Source organism: Heloderma suspectum, chromosome 2 (genome assembly GCF_057233095.1).
Source record: "Heloderma suspectum isolate Gila_16-S chromosome 2, 16-S_ref, whole genome shotgun sequence".
NCBI classification, from domain to species: domain Eukaryota; kingdom Metazoa; phylum Chordata; class Lepidosauria; order Squamata; family Helodermatidae; genus Heloderma; species Heloderma suspectum.
The window spans coordinates 280,882,258-280,897,892 of record NC_139459.1 but is presented as its reverse complement, the minus strand read 5'-3'; the positions used below and the strand labels follow the sequence as shown (position 1 = coordinate 280,897,892).

Sequence of the window (15,635 nt, the reverse complement as noted above, 5' to 3'; positions counted from 1 at the left end):
GGACACCTCTAGACTGTCTGTAATTTTCAGAACAATGGTCCACAAGGAATATAGGGAGATAAGTATGTCCTCTTTTGGAGGCCTCAAAATGTCAAGGAAACCCTTGCACAAAAATCCTTGTGGCTATCATTCTGAAATTTGCCAGACATGATCTTCTCTGATAGAGCAATGAATTCTGAAATTTTTATCCAATTCTTCCAAGGAATTAAAATGTTATTGGCAGTTCCCTTTAAAAGAAAATCAAAATACAAACCCTGCAGCTATTTTTCTGACATTGGGCAGCTGTAATCCCCTTCTAGGGGGCTTGTTGTTGTTGTTCAGTCGTTCAGTCGTGTCCGACTCTTCGTGACCCCATGGACCATAGCACGCCAGGCCTTCCTGTCCTGCGCTCTCTCCCGGAGCGTGCTCAAGTTCATATTCATTGCATCCGTGATGCTATCTAGCCATCTCATCCTCTGCCGTCCCCTTCTCCTTTTGCCTTCAGTCTTTCCCAGCATCAGGGTCTTTTCCAGGGAGTTTTCTCTTCGCATTAGGTGGCCAAAATATTGGAGCTTCAGCTTCATTATCTGTCCTTCCAAAGAGCAGTCAGGGTTGATTTCCTTTAGGATGGACTGATTTGACCTCCTTGCAGTCCAGGGGACTCGTAAGAGTCTTCTCCAGCACCACAGTTCGAAAGCATCAATTCTTCGGCGCTCAGCCTTCCTTATAGTCCAGCTCTCACAGCCATACATTACTACTGGGAAAACCATAGCTTTGATTAGACGGACCTTTGTCGGCAAGGTGATGTCTCTGCTTCTTACTATGCTGTCTAGGTTGGCCATAGCTTTCCTCCCAAGGAGCAAGCGTCTTTTAATTTCATGGCTACAGTCACCGTCTGCGGTGATCTTGGAGCCCAAGAAAGTAAAATCTGTCACTGCTTCCATTTCTTCCCCTTCTATATGCCAGGAAATGATAGGGCTACTGTGCCTGAAATTATCATCCAGTTCTGACCAAGAGAAAAAGTTACATTTTTTTTCTAATTTCCGATAGTAGTCAACTGGAAGCATAAAGACTCGTTTTTCCAAACATTGACTCAGGTTTGGTGCTGGGCTGAAGTGGTCCAACTACAAATTGGCCAGAGCAGAAGTGGGATGTTTTCCAAAATGCTGAATCAGGGTCTGAGCTGAAGTGGGGTGGGGGTGGGGTCAATGCACACTTCTGATGTATGTATGCATGTAATCTATACACACACGCAAGCACACTGCATGCACACACCACACACACACATATATATATATTAGACGTGCGCTTAGACACGTGTATGTGTGTGTGTGTGTGTGTGTGTATATATATATATGCAAATTTGTGTTATGGGCCTGTGCCCTGGATCTTTTAAGAACCCAGCAACACCCCTTCTCCTCTGCCTTAAGTTGCTTCACAGCAGAAGACACTCAGTAAGTTAAGCTTTCCCCAGTCACTGCACCTCCTGTTAAAAGCAATCAGTTCTCCCCTGTGTTCTTAGGATATTCATGAGATTTTGTTAAGTTCTGTGTTTTCTGGGCTTTGGTCAAGAAAAGCCAAAGGACCTTCCTTTTAAAAATTTTATTCTTTCTAGAGCTGGGCTGAAGGGAGGAGACCTTAGGAACAGGGCACAGACTCTTCCTGAGCAGCAAGACAGCCTAGAAGAGCGTTCAAGAGAGGATCAGCCCGTGGTGCGGCCTATCAGTAATTTGCGAGGGGAACCCTTGTAAAAGAGGGGTCCACCAGTACAGAAAGTCAGTACCCTTCTCAGATCCATAACAGCCAGTGTGTGTGGGTCTCTCACAAACCAGGATCCAGCACTTTGTCTCCTGGACCACCACCCGCGTTGCTTTTTTGACCCAACTCTCACAGACTGGTTACTCTACATCAGACTTCCACCAACCAGGTGTCCCCCAGATGTCCTAGACTTCAATTCCCATCAGCCCCAAGCAGCCTGGCCAGTGGTCAGGACCAAAAACTCCCTCCTCCTCCACTGCCTAGGGATTATCTGCCCAGCAGGTCAAATTCAGCTCTTCCTTTGTCTTAGATCCATCCCTCCCCAGCCTCACTTCCTGCAACCCCCTCAGGCCTAGTAACTTCGAGAGTTACAGAGTTGGGGAAAATCCTCAGTCTCTTTGTGATCAGAGGTGCTGAGCTGTAAGGGATCCCTGGAAATAATTTAGATTGACCCCAACCACATAACTCTGTTCCCCCTTCTGAAGAAGTCTGGACCCCAGACCACTAAAAACAAACAAACAGGCAGACCATAATAACAATTTTTCATGTGTCCATTTGCTTTACAAGGCAGGTGCTCCTCAGACTACCAAATGGAGGGCCTAACAGGCCACAGAGTCGCCTGGCTGATTCTGCCAGAAACCCGGCCTCACCTCTCTTTGCAGGTCCACATTCTACAGCAACCGCTCCCAGCTGAGCTTGATGAAATCCCACCCTCCACCCCAGGTCTAATTTATTGACCTCCGCTGGCTGGGCCGTGTGAGGAACTATAGGGGCAGGCATACAAAGCACACAGGGTTGTTGCCAGGATAAAATGGGGGGGAGGAGGATCATGTGAGCTGCCTTGGGCTCCTTGGAGGAAGAAAGGTGGGATATAAATGTAATAATTCATAAATCCAGGGGGAGCAGTTACACCCCCTTCCCCTATGAGTGGATGCCCATGCATTTATCCATCTGCTCAGTGCATCATCCCATCTCTATGTATATGTTTGAGACTTTGTATGTTCACATATAGTAACTGCTGTATTGTACTACCTGAACCCTTTGAAAGTTGTCCCAAAAGCCTGTATCATAAAAATAAAAATGGGAAGACACCAAATGCAAGAGCAAAAAATGGATGGGAGAAAACTTTGAGGGGCACAGAAGTATGTTCATTGCCCATAAGACAGCCACTGTGGTAAAATTGTTGTGCTGGGACTCAGGATAACGGGGTTCTAGTCTCGACTCCGCCACGAAGCTCACTGGGTGGCTTTGGGCCAGTCACTGCCTCTCAGCCTAACCTACCTCACAGGGTTGTTGTGAGGCTGAAGAATGGAGAGTAGGAGGACCATGTAAGCTGCCTTGGGTTCCTTGCAAGTGAAAAAAAGGCAGGATATAAGTGTAATAATAATAAAATAATGTATCGGACTAAGACTGAGGAGGCCCAGGTTCAAATCTGTGCAATGCCTGCACACTGCTAGTGCAAAAATGAAAAACTGAACCCAGCTGCATCATACAGCTTCAATAGCTCGGCTAGATGTAGTTTAAAAGTGGCTGTTCCACAATTTGCTACCCAAACGCCAGGAAAAGTGCTTACAGATTGTATGGATGAGTATGGTAATGCACGTTTTAAGTGCACTGTGCATTCCCAACACTGTCCATAGAGTCATTTCATTTGGGAACCCTTTCAGCTCAGTCCTTTCAGGGTTTGTCATTCCTGTCAGGATTGGTGAGTGGATTGAACTTTGTACATGCTCAGGCACTGCACCTCCAGGATGGTTTAGCCTCAACTCCCTGAAGATTGGACATGCTGTTTCTTGGAGGCCATCATGTGTCAATGTGTGTGGTGTAAAGAAGTTGGTATCGCAATGTAACAGGATTTCTCATCTAGGGTGAAAACAGAAATCCAGGTCTGTCGGTGCTACTCTCCAATGCTAACAGGGACTCTCTTAGTACTTTGTAAAACATATTACTATTATTCCCCTTTCCTAGCCTTTGTTTTCCCTAATGTTCTGCTCTTGCCACTGGAACCTCCAAAAGAATGGTCTTTTGTTATGCAACCATTAGGACAAATCAGTAGTTTGTTTTGTAAACGTGATGACCCACTTGACTGGGTGATCATGTTTACAAAGGCAGCCATTTTCGGGCCAGGTGGCATGAAGTCCAGGAAACCCAGCCAAGGAAAACTCGATGAGCTTTCCTCGGTGTTTCAGGAGCAGTTTAGAGCTTCTCTCATCCAGGATCTTTACCCGGCTGCTACTTCACAGTTGCTTACTTTTGTGTTAGGGGTTTAAGTTTTCCCGCCACACCTTTGCTGCTACTGCTACTTACAATGGCGGTAGCAGAGTCACTCAGCAAGGGCCGTGGGGTATCGTGGAAACACAGTGAAATCGTCAGTCTCCTTGCCATATGGGGGGAACAGAAGATCCAAGATCAGCTTCGGTCCAGTTATAGGAACATTGATTCCTATGAGCAGATTTCCCGCCAAATGAAAAAGCGGGGGCACAACCGAAGTGCTGTTGAGTGCAGGACCAAGGCCAAAGCCATGCGGCTGGAGTATCGCCGGGTGGTGATCCACAATTCCCGGTCTGGTAGCAGTGCTGTCACCTGCCCCTACTACAATGAGCTCCATAGCATCCTTCGAGGTGATGCTACCATCACACCCAAGCGGGCGAGCCAGAGCACTGCAAGTGACCAGACTGCTGCTGCTCCTCCGATTCCACAGATTGCAGAGGGATCCGAGGAGCTTTCCAGCAATGATCTAGAGGCTATAGATGTTCAGGAGTTCCTGGCTCCAGTGGAAGACAATGTTGGTAAGTTGCTTCCCCCCTCCCCAGGTATTGTCCCTTCCACCTCTCTTTTACATCCTTTAACTGTAACTTTTTTCTCTTAGATCCTGACATTAGGGAGTCAGTGGAGGGGCTTGTCCGGGCAGACAAGCCACATGGTGAGTTAATGGCGGCGATGCCTTCCTGGATGGCCACCGTTGCTGTAGATGGACTCCACATGTCTGTGTTCCCCTCCCCTCACACACACCCTTTCCTAATGGCGGTCACCCCTTTTGCCTTGAGGCTGCTTTGCTGTTGGATACGACCAACCCCTGACCTCGCCCCTTCCCTTCTCCCCTGGTGCTTGGCACCCACGCCCCAGCTGCTTCCATTGCCTCCAAGGGCTCATCCCAGGGCCAGCCCCCATTGTGTGGTCTCTCTCCACTTATGCATGAGCACCCTTATTCCCTGCCTCCACACTTCTTTCTTGCTTTTTATCCCATTGCTACCTCTGCAAAATCATTTCTAATTTAACACAACAAAACCCTATTGATCCAGATATATAGAATCATAGAATCATAGAATCATAGAATAGTAGGGTTGGAAGGGGCCTACAAGGCCATCGAGTCCAACCCCCTGCTCAATGCAGGAATCCAAGTCAGACCATCCCTGACAAATGGCTGTCCAGCCTCGTCTTGAAGGCCTCCAGTGTGGGAGAGCCCACCACCTCCCCAGGTAATTGGTTCCATTGCCGTATTGCTCTGACACTCAGGAAGTTTTTCCTGATGTTCAGTCGGAATCTGGCTTCCTGTAACTTGAGCCCATGAGTCCGTGTCCTGCACTCTGGGATGATCAAGAAGAGATCCTGGCCTTCTTCTCTGTGACAACCTTTCAAGTACTTGAAGAGTGCTATCATATCTCCCCTCAGTCTTCTCTTCTCAAGGCTAAACATGCCCAGTTCTTTCAGTCTCTCTTCATAGGGCTTTGTTTCCAGTCCTGAGTATATTGTACCTGAGTATGTTCCTGCAACCCCAGACAAGGGTGAGGGTGGGGGGGCTGCTTTACAGGCCACTTTGGGACAACAGACCTGCCAGTTCACAACACACATCTCAGCCAAGAACTCCTCTGTGGACTGCGGTCCAGATTCCATGGATCCCCTATGGAGCAAATTGCCGGCAATTACTCTTGGGCTGCCCCGGCTCTCACCCAAACCGACCTCGCAGGGCTGGTTTTGTGAGCAAACCATGTTGGGGGGGGAGCTGATTATGGGCCAAGGGTTGTCCATAAGATGTAGTAACTCCTCTAACACTTCTCTTTCTCCACCCTAATGCTACACCCTGTTCCCAGAACCCATTTCTTACTCCAAGCACAATTTCTACATGCAGGTACTACCTCTGGGGGTACTGCAACGGGTGCCTGTGAGCTGCTGGGCTCCGGTGTGCGAGACACTTCACGTGAATCAGTGCTGGAGAACGAACGACAGCCAGGTAGGCAGCTGGGCAGGCAAGGGAGAATAAACGCTGAGCTATCAACTGCCAAGATCGCCCGTTTGCAGCATGCCACCTACCAAACAGGTGCTGGTGTGCCATTGCATAGGCACAGGACACAGCAAAGCGGTTGCATGTATGGCATAGTTTGGTACATGGGCATCCGCTCATAGGGGCAAGGTGGGGCGACTGCCCCCCCCCCCTGGATTCCAGTCATGATGTTATTCTGGGAGAAGCAACAGCCGCTGCTGTGCTGTGCCTGCTGTGCCTATCTCTACTTTCAGTTTCCAGCCACACAAGCAAGGCTCAGGACAGGACAGGACAGTAAATCAGGCAAAGAGGTAGTAGCAGGCAGCAGCATGACCAGGCAGTAGCTCCATTTTGAGAGCGGCAACACCAGCTTGTGCTGCGCAGACCTGCCCCATCTATCTCTACTCCATTTCTTTGCAGCACAGGTGAGGCCCAGCCAGGGGAGGTCAGTAAATTACACCTGGGGGTGGCAGGCTGGCATCCCGTTGAGCCCGGTTGAGAGTGGCGGCAAGGTTGAGAGTGGCGGCAGTGCAAATGGAAGAATGAGGACCTGGAAGGGGTGGGGAGGCCACCTTTCTGGCAGGCCCAGCCAGGCAGCCCCACAGCCTGATAGGCCCTCGGTTTGGTAGCCTGTGTGGATGTGCCTGCCTCGTAAAGCAAACAGGCAGTATTCCCTTGCAGGCTGCGACTATGCAAATCACTGACTTGACTTGCCCCTCCTGTTCCATCTGGCATGGGCCCCTGGCTGAGTTCACGTAATTTAAAGTGACCGATGACTTGTTTTCCAGACCACAAGTGAAGTGCGGTGAGGTCCCTCATTGTAGCTTTTTGCTTGCTTGCCTGACCCTCCCATAATGCAACTGGTTGAGCTGGTGGGGCACGTGAATGGCAGCAGCAGTTTGGTTCTTCTGAACCTCCCCCAGGTTGTCTATACATGGGATTGTGTAGTGCTCCAATGCAGAACATCAATCATCCGTTTCTATATGGGACAGTTTGTGTGCCTGCTGAGGGTGAGTTTTGGAGGGCAGGCTCACATACTCAGCCCAACTCAAAGCATATTTACATAGAAGTAAATCCTATTGCATTCAGCGGAGCTTTCTAAGTAAACTGTAATAAGGATTTTCTAGTCCACACCTAAGAATACGTTCACTCAAAGTCATTTCCACTGAATTCACAAATGATTACTTTTATTCCTAAGGAAGTGTTCACCGATTACGGCCTCTTACGTTTCTATGGGGCTGGTATAATGGGGAAAGGTTTTAAATGTAGAGGTTGATATTGCAAGATGCATTTACATGAATGCGTGCTTTTTTTGTCCCATAATTAAAAATAATACACATTTATTGCCAAGTAGTTGTGCATTGGATTGCTCCTTAAGCTTGATCCTATGCATGTTTACTCAGAAGTAATTAGTTGGGACTTCCAAGTAAGTGTGAGATTCCAACACAAGGGAAGATGCATTCCTTATCTACACTGACTTTTCATGGCTTAACGCACTCTCCCCCCCATAAACATGCATAGGATTGGGCTGTAAGTTGGTATGTGACTGTCAGGGCCCAGCTTCAGCACTACAGTGGGCCTTGTAGTTAATAGCCAGGATTTGATTAGAAGTAGCCCGGAAGGGCTTGGGCCTATTCAGCCTCTGGAATGTCAGGATCTGTGTGAGCGTCTCTGTCAGTGTTCTCAGGGCAGAGCCAGGGGGAGCCACCTGGCTCCCTGTCCACCTGCTGGTCTGGCCTTGGCAGGCAGGGAGGCTGGAAGCTGTCCAGGAGAACAGAGGTGGGCTTGCAGAAGGGTCGCCCAGGCTGAGGCGCCAGTGCTAGAGGGCTGAGCAGTGCCGCCCTGTTTAGACAGGGGCCTTGCTGAAAGGCTAAAGGTCCTTGTCTGTCCGGAGGGGGTGTTTCAAAGTAATGCTTTACCCCTTTAGGCTGATGCAAAGGTGGGGAGCCTTTGCTAGGAACATCTCGTCTTCATTGCCTGAAACCCTCTTTGTTTGGATTCACTGTCATCTGAGGAACTGGAGGTACTCTGCACATGGACTCTCTTTCAAATTGGAACTTGGCTTGCTAAAGACTTGCCATGAAAAGTACCACGATGCTTTTCATAGACTTTGAACTCTTGTTTGCTGTGGATTGTCTGTCTTCCTTGTCATCAGCCCAGAGTGTCATCAGGCTGGGTTTGATCTTGACTCTTGGACTTTTCTCTGTCTGGACTCATGCAGCGTAGAGTTACTAAGGTGCAAGCTATGGCATGGAACTCTTTGCTTCTGTGGGTTTACCTTTGAATTTGATAGGCCTCGACCATGTAGGCTAGAGTTTCCCATGAAAGATTCAAAGTTAGACTAACTCTCTGTGGGTGTGGTTTTGTTTAGGCCTTTCTAGAATCTACCCTTTGATTGCCTGGGAGGGATCATTCCCATTCCTTGTCTGGGGTTTGGAACCCTATGTATGGATTGCCTGGGTTGGATATGCCAGGAATCCCAAGTCCCTTCCCTTGTGTTCAGAGCATGGAGATGGCAACAAAGTAGATGAGGATCTCAGTCACGGTAGTAGTGTTTAACTTTTGACTTGTCCTGGAATTACTTAGAGCTTATAGCTACTGACCATCAGCTATATGATTTCAAAGGAGTGTAACCATTAAGCTCTGGCTGTGGGATTTCCTACAATAAAGAAGTCTCACTGATTTAGATGTCTGGTGTCAGATTGCCTTAGCGGTGGGCTTGAGGGATCAGGAAACCTGACAGAAACAGCACTTTAAAATCCTCTCCTTTTGCCCCAAAAGGGTGGTGCTGAAAGAAAATGTAAGGGAAAGGGAGAGATTGCCAACTGTCACATTACAAGGATGGGCATTCCAAATTTCATCGATGACTATTCACCCACTGTTAATATTGCAGGTTTGGAGATAGGAATCATTCTGAAGCAGAGAGAGTATTTTGGAACAGAGGCAGAAAGATTTTTAGAAATGGATATCAAGAAGTTCTCAACTAAGTACAAATTAGATGAAATAGAAACGTCATTGAAAAGAATAAGAAACGAGTGCCAAAGTACCAGCTCCAGTTCAGTTCCAATAGCAAAACCTATCTGTAGTCAACACAGCCAGGCTGAAAGTGATGCCAGCTCCAGTTTAGTTCCAACAGCAACTGCGGCATGTAGTCAACATAGTCAGGGGGATGATGACATTAAGTCTAATGGTACTGGATTTTATGCAAATTCATCAGTAAAATTAACAGATAATCTGGAACATGAACTACTTATGAATACTTCTATATCTGCAGCAAAGTATGATTTCAAGAAGGATACGAAGGGACCATGGTGTTTCCGTCATGCATGGTTCTCCCAATATTCACCATGGCTTGCTTACTCCACACACCCGAAAGGAGCATTTTGTAAATACTGCACTATTTTTCCACAGCCTGTTGATTGTGGGGTACAGGGAGCCTTCGTCACTGCACCTTGCAGAGAGTACAATGATTTTAATGAAATTGCAAGAAAAAATTTTCAGGTCCTTGGCACAAGCACACACAAGTGGATGCATCAAACCTTTTGGCCATCAAAAACAAACCTGAGATGAACATAGTGTGTTAAATGGACAGTGCTGTGAAGCACCTAGTAGAGGAAAATAGGAAGAAATTATATCCAGTCTTGTCAACTATTATTTTCTGTGGCACACATGACATTGCTTTACATGGAAAAAGAAGCACAAGTGGAAATATACAAAATCTCTTTGAGTTTTGCATTGAAGCAGGAGATGAGCCACTACAGAAATGTTTGGAAAATTCTCCAGTTGCTGCTCGCTATACATCTGTCCATGCGGAAAATGAACTGATTAAACTGTATGAAGATACCATAAGAGAAGGCAATGTTTCTTCAACCAACATTTCAACTGGATTTTCAACCATTGCTGATGAAAGCGCCGACATGTCTGGAAAGGAGCAATTGTCACTTGGAGTACGTTTTGTTGATACAACTGGTTCTGAAAGCTTTATCTGAGAGGAGTTCTTTGGTTTTGCAATGCTAAATGAATTGGAAGCTACCTCAATTGCCAATACAATTGAGTGGGTGTACAAAATTTGGCTTAAATCTAGAAAAACTACGTGGCCAAGGAAATGATGGTTGCTCTACAATAAATGGTGTGCAAGCTAAAATAAAGAGTAGATATCCCAAAGCTGCTTTTGTCCACTGTGCTGCACATAAATTCAGTCTGGTTGTGAATGACCTGAATGCTGTATCTGAAATACAGAATTCAATTGGTACAGTTAAAGCTTTCATCAGTTTTTTCCATGAGAGTACAAAGAGAAGGTATTTTATTCCATCTGTGCCATTACTATGTGCTACTTCTTGGACTGCAAAATAAAATATCAGAATCTTTTTTTCCAGCTTTGAAAAGATTTTTGAACAGTTAGGCAGCATGGTTTGTCCCCGTCTCCGCCGTCTTGTAAGAGCAGTGTGGAGCGGGTGAAAAAGGGGCATTCCTGGGGGTGGAGAGACCATGGAAGCATCAGTACAATGCTTCCTATGTGCTGTCTGGCCTCCCCACCCACACTCTGACACACCCCAGCTAGACAGCCAAAATCGGCCATCTAGCCACAAATGCAGGGTGGCTGGAGCACGAAGGAGAGGATCCCCTCTGTGCTCTGACTGCCTTGCATTGGATAGTCTCTCCCCATAAGATTGCACCCTAAGCTTACTGGCCACTACAGTTTCAGGTAAAACATGCCAAGATGCACATCCGTTGCAATCAGCTACAAGCTCGGGAACTTTTATTATAATTTCCACCTTTTTTACAAGGCTGGAATCTGACACAAGCTCTCCAAACTATTGAGCTTGATATTATGAGAGTATACAATCATGTTCAGCACCTTTTAAGTGTGTTCCATGGGCACAGAGAAAATGCAGAAAAGCATTTCAAGGAAATTTTTGATGTAGTTCAAGAACTAGCAGAAAAGATGAATATTGATTTGACTGTTCCCAGACAATGTGGATGACAGAAATTCCGCTCAAACTTTGGCAGCTTAACCTTAGAGGAATACTTTTGGTGATCAATCTATGTGCCATACTTGGACTCAATCATCTCACCACTGGAAAGTCATTTTGCTGCAGAGAGCAAGCATATTTTCAGTCTCTTCTCACTTCACCCAGTACTAATGACACAAATTAGATGTGAAGAGTTCCAAAACAGGATTGAAAGAATCAATGAAGTTTATGAAATCGAAAACTTGGAAGCTGAAACATTCACCTGATTTGAGATGTGGTCAAAGGAGAAACAAGGTCATGGGGGATTTGAAATGAACTTCTGGATTTACTATTTTTACTGATTTAGAATAGTAGAATCATAGAATAGTAGGGTTGGAAGGGGCCTACAAGGCCATCGAGTCCAACCCCCTGCTCAATGCAGGAATCCAAGTCAGAGCATCCCTAACAAATGGCTGTCCAGCCTCGTCTTGAAGGCCTCCAGTGTGGGAGAGCCCACTACCTCCCCAGGTAATTGGTTCCATTGTCGTATTGCTCTTACAGTCAGGAGGTTTTTCCTGATGTTCAGCTGGAATCTGGCTTCCTGTAACTTGAGCCCATTATTCCGTGTCCTGCACTCTGGGATGATCAAGAAGAGATCCTGGCCTTCTTCTCTGTGACAACCTTTCAAGTACTTGAAGAGTGCTATCATATCTCCCTTCAGTCTTCTCTTCTCAAGGCTAAACATGCCCAGTGCTTTCAATCTCTCTTCATAGGGCTTTGTTTTCAGTCCCCTGATCATCTTTGTTGCCCTCCTCTGAACCCTCTCCAGTTTGTCTGCATCCTTCTTAAAGTGTGGTGCCCAGAACTGGACACAGTACTCCAGATGAGGCCTAACCAGTGCTGAGTAGAGGGGAACTAGTACTTCCCGGGATTTGGAAGCTATGCTTCTATTAATGCAGCCCAAAATAGCATTTGCCTTTTTTGCAGCCACATCTCATTGTTGGCTCATTTCTTTCCTTCCATTCAGCAAGTAATTCCTATTGATTTAACATTGCCTGTAACAACTTGCACAGCGGAAAGGTCATTTAGCACAATGAGAAGGGTAAAAACTTGGTTAAGATCAATAATGACAGATGACTGTTTATCTGGACTTCGTATGATAAGTGTTCATCGTGCCAAAGTTAATGAGAAAAAGCATGAAATAATTAAAAGAGCGAATGACAAGACCACAGATGTTTACAGTTTCTATTTAATAATACTGAATTAGGTCATTTTTCTCAGCTTCAGCTCATAAATGTTGTGTTTCTATTGATATAATTCTTCACAGTTTTCCCCCCATTCCTTATTGTGATGCAACTGATGAACAATGTTAAATCGCTTTATAGAGCAACATTCAGCAGTTGCTCTATAAGCTTATACCTTTTGTTTTATTGGCATGCTTCATGTATAAAACTCACCCTTAATGTTGGATGATACAAAGTTTTTTAGAGCAATTTCAACATTTTGAATAACGAAGCATCATGAAGAAGGCAATCACTTTTTAAATGATTAAACGTTAATTGTATACATTGACATTTCTATTTCCATATTTTGCATATGTTATAATAGTATCAATATACTTCCCTCCCCCCCTGGAAAAATTCCAGCAGACAGCCATGGTTTAGTGGTCTGTCAGCCTGCCAACTTTGGATCCAGGGTGCATCCAAGTCTCCTTGAAACACAGTCACAGTTTGATATGATGATGATATATTATTCAGCATTTTGAAGTGTTCAAAGTACTTCTCATGCATTACCTTTCAACAACTCCCAGCATTCCTGACCATTGGCCATGCTGGCTGGGGCTGATGGGAGCTGAAGTCCAAAACATTTGGAGGGCACCACATTGGGGATGGTGGGGACAGAACTTTGTTTATGTGCTCAGACATCAAGTCAATTTTGAATGCCAGGCCTCCATTTCTGGAGCACACCTCCTAACAAAGAAAAAGTCCTCTGAGCATTTGCACACTGCCTTTCCCTCAGCTCACCCTTCTACCACACATCTGGACTTCTAGTCAAGAGGGTGCAACTCCCAAGAAGGCCTCTGGCCTGGCCCCTTTAGAAAACACCAGAGACCCTTCCCCAATGCTTCTCAGAAAGTAATTGCCTACTGAAGCTACTAGGGGAACCCACTCTATGTAACATTTAAAATGGGTGGGCAATTTTGGGAGGACCGGGATGACGAGATGTGAGAACACTAACACTGTTCTTGCACCATTACTTCCAGACCCAGGGATCCTCAACCACAAAGCAACCCTGTCGCCGGCAACACGCTTGGCAATGGCACGGAACCGGAGGACGGGAAGAACTGCCACTAACGACCTGGATCGTCTGATGCGGCATGTGACAATGGAGAACAATCGCTTGCTGCGCATATTGGAACAGGATACCCAACTATTTGAGAAGTACATGGGTCACATCATGCAGGATGATGAGCAGTGCAGGAGGGACAGGGATGCACTGCTGTCTTCTCTGAGCATGCAGTGTGACTTGCTAGAGAAACTTGTGGGGAAACTAGTAGGGGAGGCAGGGCCCATGGAGCCTCAACCAGTCGTGCAGGCTGTCAATGAGAATGCAACCCCAGACCTAGTTCTAGAGGACCACCCAGAGTTGCCTTGTACAGCAGGGCAGCACTTATGCCCATGCAGGCAGTCGACATCTCCAGATGTGCTGCCCATGCAGACGTCCACCCCAACTAAATCCCCACCTGGGTGCAGGAGACAGGCTTGTCCTGTGAACCCCCCTGCAAAATTCCCCCCATAGAAAGCCTGCAGTGGAGCACAGTCTGTTCCTGGATGCCCACTTCTTAAGCCCTCAGGTACCAAGTTCAATCCAGTTCTGTACATGTACGAGAAACAGGTCTGGTTTTCTTTCTTAAATTGAAATCTTTACTGAAGTTATCCCTGATGTAACATAATTGTGTTTAAACGTTGTTAAAAATAAATAAAGGGTTCCCCCCCCCAACAATAGTTTCTTTGGGGCGGGGAGGGGACTATTTATGATGCGAAAATTAAAACAGAACAGTGGTCATGGGTGCTGTGCCCCTGGAGCAGAAGGGGCAGCAGGCTGTGGTTGAGCTCAGCGCTGGCATGGCTTTCCTGGAGCTGCTGTGTGTTCCTCTCCTCATTGTTGGAGGCTGACCATGACCACAGGAGTGTTGACAGGCTTGATTTTCCTCCAGCGTGGCCACCCATTCACCAAGTGTCTGCACTAAAGGATGAGAGGAAGAGTGCATGCACTTTGTGGTAGAAGCAACACAGTAGACACTTTACTTACATGAACCCCAGACTTTCTCTCGTGGACCGAGGAAGGTCTGCACCAGCTTGGCAGTGACCACTGTTGCTTGATAGGCAGAGCGGTTGTGGGCTGCTGCTGCCCTGCTGGAGGCCATTGCCTCCTCACGGCTCCCTCCTATTCCTTAGGACCTGGATGGAATTAGTTCATTGTCTAGTTCATGTCCTTAAAACAGTCCCCTGCAGCCTTTTTCCGACAAACAACCAAAAGTGTAGTACACATTTGCCCCATCTCCAGGTAACCCTCACAACAACGGCCTTGTGCGGTAGGCTTGGCTGAGAGACATCCAGACGTAGTTCATGGCTTTAAAACAGCCCCCTGCAGCCCATTTCCCACAAACACCCAATGGTGTAGTAGGCTTTTCCACCCTCTCCAGGATACCTGCCTGCTGCTCCCCTGGCGGAGGGAGCCTCTCTGAGCAGGAGCGGGAGGCTGTACCCCTGCTGGCCCTGGAGGGAAGGAAGGACAAAATGTCATCACCACAAGGGCAGTTGTTTGGATTTTGGAAAGGGGTTATTGAAGACTAGGCCGAGGTTGGTTTTTTGGAAGCAGGAATACCTCACAGCACAGCGAGAGCCACTAAAGCAGCAATAGAGGCCTTGGTCCTGACCAAAACCTTGGCTGGTTGGACAGCAATATCCAGCGTGGGGTGAATGGAGAGTCCCAACCTGCCGAGGCAAGGGAGTAACAGGGATTTCTCACTGCAGGACACAGGGGAGCCCTGGTACTCGCCCTCCACCCTCTCCTGTGGTGGCAACTCCTCCACAGCTGCCTGTGCGGCCCTCCATTCGCTAGGCACTAGAGAATTTTTGAAGGAAGTTTTGGCTTGCGGTGTTGCCCTCCCAATCAGTAACCATTAGCACACAAAGCCAGGGCTGGTACTGCGGACTGGCCCATTGTGGGCAAGGGGGCTGGGGTGGGACTGGAGTACTCTGGTGCATTTATTGCCATGTTGACAGCAGCAGCCCCATGGTCAATTCAGAAGTGCTCCAACCTGGTTGGGGGTGTGTGATGACAATAAGACCAGCTGTGCCTTAATGTAGGCATAGGTAGGGCAACAGTCCGGAAGTGTCCACTCACCTGCTGGCCTGCGCTCCTCAGGGTTGGGTCGCCCAGCCCTCACCCACAGCTCCCTCATCTGCAGGAAGTAGCATGGCCTGTGAGCAGGCCTTGAAGAAGGCCCCCTTAACTACTTTAAATTTGGACCAGCATTGGAGGGCATCCCTGGGGCACCTTGCATCAGAGAAACTTCTAGACACTCTCCGGAAGATGATGGGGAGGCTTGAGCTACGTACAAGCCTCTCCACTGGCCCACTCTCCCTGAAGAGGCGCAGAAGCATCTGAACCTCAGCAGT

The 15,635-nt window shown here is 47.2% G+C and overlaps 1 protein-coding gene and 1 pseudogene across 1 annotated transcript; both read left to right on the top strand.

The window, feature by feature from the left end:
- The first annotated feature begins 4,045 nt into the window (after nt 1–4,045).
- LOC146354702 (uncharacterized) lies at nt 4,046–13,948 on the top strand. The gene is made up of 4 exons (XM_084829817.1): nt 4,046–4,526; nt 4,607–4,660; nt 5,867–5,968; nt 13,214–13,948. The coding sequence occupies exons 1-4, from the start codon at nt 4,046–4,048 to the stop codon at nt 13,747–13,749; spliced, it is 1,173 nt and encodes a 390-aa protein (XP_084685943.1). The 3' UTR covers nt 13,750–13,948.
- LOC146354703 (52 kDa repressor of the inhibitor of the protein kinase-like) lies at nt 8,840–11,312 on the top strand (annotated as a pseudogene).
- Nucleotides 13,949–15,635: the final 1,687 nt, after the last annotated feature.

Coding starts and splice junctions, on each gene's coding strand:
- LOC146354702 (XM_084829817.1), top strand. CDS start 4,046: ATGGCGGTAGCAGAGTCACTCAGCAAGGGCCGTGGGGTATCGTGGAAA. Junction 4,527..4,606: donor TCCAGTGGAAGACAATGTTG/GTAAGTTGCTTC, acceptor TTTTTCTCTTAG/ATCCTGACATTAGGGAGTCA. Junction 5,969..13,213: donor GGAGAACGAACGACAGCCAG/GTAGGCAGCTGG, acceptor CATTACTTCCAG/ACCCAGGGATCCTCAACCAC.